Below are 7,660 nucleotides of genomic sequence, written 5' to 3'. Positions count from 1 at the left end.
CTACAAGGGTGAAGGACTTAATAAGACAGCGATTGGAGACTATCTGGGGGAGAGGTAAGAGGGACAAGGGGAAGAGAGAGAGGGTAACATGGGGAGAGAGGAGGGTGACGCGGGGAGAGAGGGGGGTCTGATGTGGGGAGAGAGGGGGGTCTGATGTGGGGAGAGAGGGTGGTCTGATGAGGGGAGAGAGGGGGGTCTGATGTGGGGAGAGAGGGGGGTCTGATGCAGGGAGAGAGGGGGTCTGACGCGGGGAGAGAGGGGGTGACGCGGGGAGAGAGGGGGGTCTGACGCGGGGAGAGGAGGGGGGTCTGACGCGGGGAGAGAGGGGGGTCTGACGCGGGGAGAGAGGGGGGTCTGACGCGGGGAGAGGGGGGGGTCTGACGAGGGGAGAGGGGGGGTGACGCGGGGAGAGGGGGGTCTGACGAGGGGAGAGAAGGGGTCTGACGCGGGGAGAGGGGGGTCTGACGCGGGGAGAGAGGGGATGATGCGGGGAGAGAGGGGGGTCTGACGCGGGTAGAGGAGGGGGGTCTGACGCGGGGAGAGAGGGGGGTCTGACGCGGGGAGAGAGGGGGGTCTGACGCGGGGAGAGAGGGGGGTCTGACGCGGGGAGAGGAGGGGGGTCTGACGCGGGGAGAGAGGGGGTGACGCGGGGAGAGAGGGGGGTCTGACGCGGGGAGAGAGGGGGGTCTGACGCGGGGAGAGAGGGGGGTCTGACGCGGGGAGAGAGGGGGGTCTGACGCGGGGAGAGAGGGGGGTCTGACGCGGGGAGAGAGGGGGGTCTGACGCGGGGAGAGAGGGGGGTCTGACGCGTGGAGAGCAGGGAGGTCTGACACGGGGAGAGGGGGTCTGATGCGGGGAGGGGGGGGGGACATGGGAATGGTGGGTGCAGAGATGAGACGTGCTGTATTACCCAATGGGCGTCGGGGGTCACCGGCAGTCAGAGGGGGTGGGATTTTTTCTAACTGAGTCTGTGTGGGTCAGAACCGGTGATTTTATCACTGCTGGTTTCAACTCTGCTTCTCCCTCCCTCTGCCTCACACTCTCCCTCCTTCCCCCATTGCCCACCCGTCTGTCGTCTCCTCCTCCATCACTGTGTCCCTCTCTCCCTCTCTCACAGGGATGATTTCAACATTAAAGTATTACACGCCTTCGTTGAACTCCATGAGTTCACGGATCTGAACTTGGTCCAGGCTTTAAGGTGAGTGAGTGTCAACTGATTTGATTCCAGTGTGTGCCACATCCCCCGGCCCCGCCCGCTCCCCGGCCCCGCCCGCTCCCCCCCGGGCCCGCCCTCAGCCCCACCCACTCCCCCGGCCCCGCCCACCCTCAGCCCCTCCCGGCCCCGCCCGCTCACCCGGCCCCGCCCGCTCACCCGGCCCCGCCCGCTCACCCGGCCCCGCCCGCTCCCCCCGGCCCCGCCCGCTCCCCCCGGCCCCGCCCGCTCCCCCGGCCCCGCCGCCGCTCCCTCCGGCCCCGCTCCCCCCGGCCCCGCCCGCTCCCCCGGCCCCGCCCACTCCCCCGGCCCCGCCGCCGCTCCCTCCGGCCCCGCTCCCCCCGGCCCCGCCCGCTCCCCCCGGCCCCGCCCGCTCCCCCCGGCCCCGCCGCCGCTCCCTCCGGGCCCGCCCGCTCCCCCCGGCCCCGCCGCCGCTCCCCCCAGCCCCGCTCCCCCGGCCCCGCTCCCGCTCCCCCGGCCCCGCCCCCCCGGTCCCGGCCCCGCCCGCTCACCCCCGGCCCCGCGCGCGCGTCCCCCACCCCCGGCCCTGCGCGCGCGTCCCCCACCCCCGGCCCTGCGCGCGCGTCCCCCACCCCCGGCCCTGCGCGCGCGTCCCCCACCCCCCGGCCCTGCGCGCGCGTCCCCCACCCCCCGGCCCTGCGCGCGCGTCCCCCACCCCCGGCCCTGCGCGCGCGTCCCCCACCCCCCACCCCCGCGCGCGCGTCCCCCACCCCCGGCCCTGCGCGCGCGTCCCCCACCCCCGCCCCGCGCGCGCGTCCCCCACCACCCGGCCCCGCGCGCGCGCGCCCCCCCCCCGGCCCCGCGCGCGCGTCCCCCGGCACCCGCGCGCGCGTCCCCCGGCACCCCGGCCCCGCGCGCGCCTCCCCCGGCCCTGCACCCCGGCCCCCGCGCGCGCGTCCCCCGGCACCCCGGCCCCGCGCGCGCGTCCCCCGGCACCCCGGCCCCGCGCGCGCGTCCCCCGGCACCCCGGCCCCGCGCGCGCGTCCCCCGGCACCCCGGCCCCGCGCGCGCGTCCCCCGGCACCCCGGCCCCGCGCGCGCGTCCCCCGGCACCCCGCGCGCGCGCGCCCCCCGGCACCCCGGCCCCGCGCGCGCGCGCGTCCCCCGGCACCCCGGCCCCGCGCGCGCGCGTCCCCCGGCACCCCGGCCCCGCGCGCCGCGTCCCCCGGCACCCCGGCCCCGCGCGCGCGCGTCCCCCGGCACCCCGGCCCCGCGCGCGCGCGTCCCCCGGCACCCCGGCCCCGCGCGCGGGTCCCCCACCCCACGGCCCCGCGCGCACGCGCGCCCCCACCCACCGGCCCCGCGCGCGCGCGCGTCCCCCACCCACCGGCCCCGCGCGCGCGTCCCCCACCGGCCCCGCGCGCGCGTCCCCCATCCCCCGGCCCCGCGCGCGCGTCCCCCATCCCCCGGCCCCGCGCGCGCGTCCCCCATCCCCCGGCCCCGCGCGCGCGTCCCCCATCCCCCGGCCCCGCACGCGTGCCCCTCACTCCCCGCGCCCCTCCCTCCGAGCGCCCCTTCCCCCTTGCGTCCATCACCTACCCCCGCGCGTCCCGCCCCCAGCACCCCGTCCCCTGCGCGCGCAGCTGCCCTGCGCTCCGCCCCCCCCACGTGCTGCCCCGCGCCCCCCCTCGCCGCTCTGACTGTGTGTGTGTGTGTGTGTTGCAGGCAGTTTCTGTGGAGTTTCCGTTTGCCGGGCGAGGCTCAGAAGATTGATCGAATGATGGAAGCGTTTGCCCAACGATATTGTCACTGTAACCCCGGCGTCTTCCAGTCCACAGGTACACACCGCAACCCACTGCCCACTCCGTCCCTCTGCCCGTTCCGTCCCACTGCCCGCTCCATCCCTCTGCCCGCTCCATCCCTCTGCCCGCTCCATCCCTCTGCCCGCTCCGTCCCTCTGCCCGCTCCGTCCCACTGCCCGCTCCGTCTCACTGCCCACTCCGTCCCACTGCCCGCTCCATCCCTCTGCCCGCTCCATCCCTCTGCCCGCTCCATCCCTCTGCCCGCTCCATCCCTCTGCCCGCTCCGTCCCTCTGCCCGCTCCGTCCCACTGCCCACTCCGTCCCTCTGCCCGCTCCGTCTCACTGCCCACTCCGTCCCACTGCCCGCTCCATCCCTCTGCCCGCTCCATCCCTCTGCCCGCTCCATCCCTCTGCCCGCTCCGTCCCTCTGCCCGCTCCGTCCCCCTGCCCGCTCCGTCCCTCTGCCCGCTCCGTCCCCCTGCCCGCTCCGTCCCTCTGCCCGCTCCGTCCCCCTGCCCGCTCCGTCCCTCTGCCCGCTCCGTCCCCCTGCCCGCTCCGTCCCTCTGCCCGCTCCGTCCCACTGCCCGCTCCGTCCCCCTGCTCGCTCCGTCCCCCTGCCCGCTCCGTCCCCCTGCCCGCTCCGTCCCTCTGCCCGCTCCGTCCCCCTGCCCGCTCCGTCCCTCTGCCCGCTCCGTCCCACTGCCCGCTCCGTCCCACTGCCCGCTCCGTCCCACTGCCCGCTCTGTCCCCCGTCCACCCCCCCCGTCCCAGTGTCCACCCCCCCCGTCCCAGTGTCCACCCCCCCGTCCCAGTGTGCACCCCCCCGTCCCAGTGTCCACCCCCCCCGTCCCAGTGTCCACCCCCCGTCCCAGTGTCCACCCCCCGTCCCAGTGTCCACCCCCCCGTCCCAGTGTCCACCCCCCCGTCCCAGTGTCCACCCCCCCCGTCCCAGTGTCCACCCCCCCCGTCCCAGTGTCCACCCCCCCCGTCCCAGTGTCCACCCCCCCGTCCCAGTGTCCACCCCCCCGTCCCAGTGTCCACCCCCCATCCCAGTGTCCACCCCCCCGTCCCAGTGTCTCCCCCCGCCCCAATGTCTCTCCCCCCGTCCCCCTCGATTCCCCGTCCCCCCACTTTCCCCCCCCTCTCCCCCCCTCCTTCCCCCCCTTTTTCCCCCCCTTTCCCCCCCCTCCTCCCCCCCTCCTTCCCCCCCCCTTCCCCCCCCCTTCCCCCCCCCCCCTTTTTCCCCCCCTTTCTCCCCCCGCCTTCCCCCCCCCCCGTCCCCCTCGGTTCCTCCCCCCGTCCCCGTCGGTTCCCCCCCCCCCCCCCCCGTCCCCCTCGGTCTCCCCCACCACCCCCCCGTCCCCCCCTTGGTCCCCCCGTTTCATCGGGATCCTCTCTTCCTCTTCTCTCCGTTCTCTAATCTCTCTCTTTCGTTCTCTCCCGTGCTGTGAGGGCGGCACGGTAGCGCAGTGGTTAGCACTGCTGCTTCACAGCTCCAGGGTCCTGGGTTCGATTCCCGGCTCGGGTCACTGTCTGTGTGGAGTTTGCACATTCTCCTCGTGTCTGCGTGGGTTTCCTCCGGGTGCTCCGGTTTCCTCCCACAGTCCAAAGATGTGCGGGTTAGGTTGATTGGCCAGGTTAAAAATTGCCCCTTCGAGTCCTGGGATGTGTAGGTTAGAGGGATTAGTGGGTAAATATATAGGGATATGGGGGTAGGGCCTGGGTGGGATTGTGGTCGGTGCAGACTCGATGGGCCGAATGGCCTCTTTCTGCGCCTTAGGATTCTATTCTATGATTCTAATCTCTCTCGTTCTCTGATCTCTCTCTCTTTCTCTCCGTTCTCTGATCTCTCTCTCTCTCTTTCTTTCCGTTCTCTGTTCTCTCTCTCCCCGTTCACTAATCTCTCTCTCTCTCCGCACAGATACCTGTTACGTTCTGTCCTTTGCGATCATCATGCTGAACACCAGCCTCCACAATCCCAACGTCCGAGACAAACCCACCGTCGAGCGCTTCATCACCATGAACCGGGGGATCAACGATGGGGGAGACCTCCCGGATCTGCTGCGGGTGAGTACCAGGCGCCGTACGGGTGGGGAGGACCTGGGACAGTCCACAGCACATCGAACATCACAGCGCAGGACAGGCCCTTCGGCCCTCAATGTGGCGCCGACCAGTGAAACCAACCTAAAGCCCCTCCAATCGACACTATTCCACGGGCAGGGGAGGCAGACGGGGAGGGGGTAAAGGAAGAGCCTGTGCTCATGCCAGACGCGGATCCTGCCCGTGAAGCCCCACGGTGTCGAATGTCCCGAGGACTCTCTCTGTCTTTGGCTCGGCCGGGGTGTTCCATAGCATCGATGGGGGTGGGGTTGGGGGGCAGGTCCCAGGTGAAGGAGAGGGGTGTAAGAGTCCTCCCCCTCACACTCCCCTCGCTGACCCCACCCCACTCAGAAATTCTCCATCCTCGCCCAGTCCCTCTGCCGCTACCCCTGTGCCCTCCCCTCCCCCCTGCCAACCGTACGCTGTTGGAACCCCCCCCCCCGGCTATCTACCAGCGAGCACGGGCTCTCCAACTCCGAGGTGTCCTGCTGGGATGGAGGGTGTGAGTGGAGCCAGCCCATACTGTCTGACTCGGAGAATGAGAGGCGATCTCCTTCAAATGGATCAAATTCTGACTCCCTCCCCAAAGCCTGTCCACCATCTACACGGACACAAGTCAGGAGTGTGATGGAATACTCTCCACTTGCCTGGATGAGTGCGGCTCCCAACAACACTCGAGAAGCTCGACACCATCCAGGACAAAGCAGCCCCCGCTCGATCGACACGCTAACCCCCACCTTCAACACTCACTCCCTCCACCACCGACGCACAGAGGCAGCCGTGTGTACCATCTACAAGATGCACTGCAGTGACTCACCAAGGCTCCTTCAACAGCACCTTCCAAACCTATACCACCTAGCAGGACAAGGGCAGCAGACACATGGGGAACACCACCACCTGCAAGCTCCCCCTCCGAGCCCCACACACACCATCCTGACTTGGAAATATATCGGCCGTTCCTTCACTGTCGCTGGGGTCAAAATCCTGAAACTCCCTCCCTAACAGCACTGTGGGTGTACCTACACCACACGGACTGACTGATGTCCAATAACAATCCTGGAACTCCCTCCCTAACAGCATTGTGGGTGTACCTACACCACACGGGACTGACTGATGTCCAATAACAATCCTGGAACTCCCTCCCTAACAGCACTGTGGGTGTACCTACACCACACGGGACTGACTGATGCCCAATAACAATCCTGGAACTCCCTCCCTAACAGCACTGTGGGTGTACCTACACCACACGGACTGACTGATGTCCAATAACAATCCTGGAACTCCCTCCCTAACAGCACTGTGGGTGTACCTACACCACACAGACTGACTGATGTCCAATAACAATCCTGGAACTCCCTCCCTAACAGCACTGTGGGTGTACCTACACCACACGAGACTGACTGATGTCCAATAACAATCCTGGAACTCCCTCCCTAACAGCACTGTGGGTGTACCTACACCACACGGCCTGCAGCGTGTTCAAGATGGCGGGTCAGCCATCACCTTCTCGAGGGACAATTAGGGATGGATAATAACTGCTGGGCCAGTGACACCCCTTTTGAGGGGCTGAATGGCTTTCTATTCCTCGGGCGGTTTTGGCAAACCACTCTTTATTTTTCTGCTCTGGCCCTCAGAACCTGTACGACAGCATCAAGAACGAGCCCTTTAAAATCCCGGAGGATGACGGCAATGACCTGACCCACACATTCTTCAACCCCGACCGCGAGGGCTGGCTGCTGAAGCTGGGTGAGGAAGGCAGGGCAGGGGACGGGCGCGCGGGGGAGGGAGGGGGGAGGGGAGCAGGTTGGGCCGGGGGGTGGGGGGCGGGGGGAGGAATGTCCAGCCTGCTGTGGCCCTGGCCACGGGCAGGGGAAGCAGACGGGGAGAGGGCAAAGGGGTAAAGCCTGTGCTCGCGCCAGACGCGGATCCTGCCCGTGAAGCCCCACGGTGTCGAATGTCCCGAGGACTCTGTCTTTGGCTCGGCCGGGGTGTTCCGTCGCATCGATGGGGGTGGGGGAGGGGAGCAGGTCCCAGGTGAGGGAGAGGGGTGTAAGAGTCCTCCCCCTCACACTCCCCTCGCTGACCCCACCCCACTCAGAAATTCTCCATCCTCGCCCAGTCCCTCTGCCGCTACCCCTGTGCCCTCCCCCTCCCTCCCCCCCCTCCCCCACCCCAAACCGTACGCTGTTGAACCCACCCCTCCCTCTCCTGGCCATCTACCACCGTCCCCCCACCAACTCGCTTCTGTCCACACCCACTCCCTGTTCACCCACCCCGCCCCGCACCAACCTGCCTCGATTCCACACCAGCCCCGGATGAAGCAGGAGGGGGATCCCCCTCCCCGGGGCTGCCGCCGTCTACTCGATACTCCCGGCTGCCAGGTCTCTCATTCACAGCCAGTCGTCATGGTTAATGTGCCCCCTTTCTACCCTCCTTGTAAACTTTCACCAGCCTCACTCTTATCCTCCTAAGGCTTGGTGTGTGTGTGTGTGTGAGAGTGTGTGAGAGTGTGTGTGAGAGTGTGTGAGAGTGTGTGTCTGTGTGAGTGTGTGTGTGAGTGTGTGAGAGTGTGTGTCTGTGTGAGT

General features: G+C 68.9%; 1 protein-coding gene across 1 annotated transcript; it reads left to right on the top strand.

The window, feature by feature from the left end:
* Nucleotides 1-4: 4 nt before the first annotated feature.
* LOC144489796 (cytohesin-1-like) lies at nucleotides 5-6,821 on the top strand (the record flags this gene model as incomplete). The annotated part of the gene is made up of 5 exons (XM_078207646.1): nucleotides 5-54; nucleotides 1,118-1,198; nucleotides 2,899-3,011; nucleotides 4,897-5,042; nucleotides 6,710-6,821. Coding segments are annotated over 5 exons (502 nt in total), but the record flags the coding sequence as incomplete, so codon positions are not given.
* Nucleotides 6,822-7,660: the final 839 nt, after the last annotated feature.

Source organism: Mustelus asterias, unplaced genomic scaffold, assembly GCF_964213995.1.
Source record: "Mustelus asterias unplaced genomic scaffold, sMusAst1.hap1.1 HAP1_SCAFFOLD_2553, whole genome shotgun sequence".
Classification (NCBI taxonomy): Eukaryota; Metazoa; Chordata; class Chondrichthyes; order Carcharhiniformes; family Triakidae; genus Mustelus; species Mustelus asterias.
This window is presented reverse-complemented; position numbering and strand designations above follow the sequence as displayed.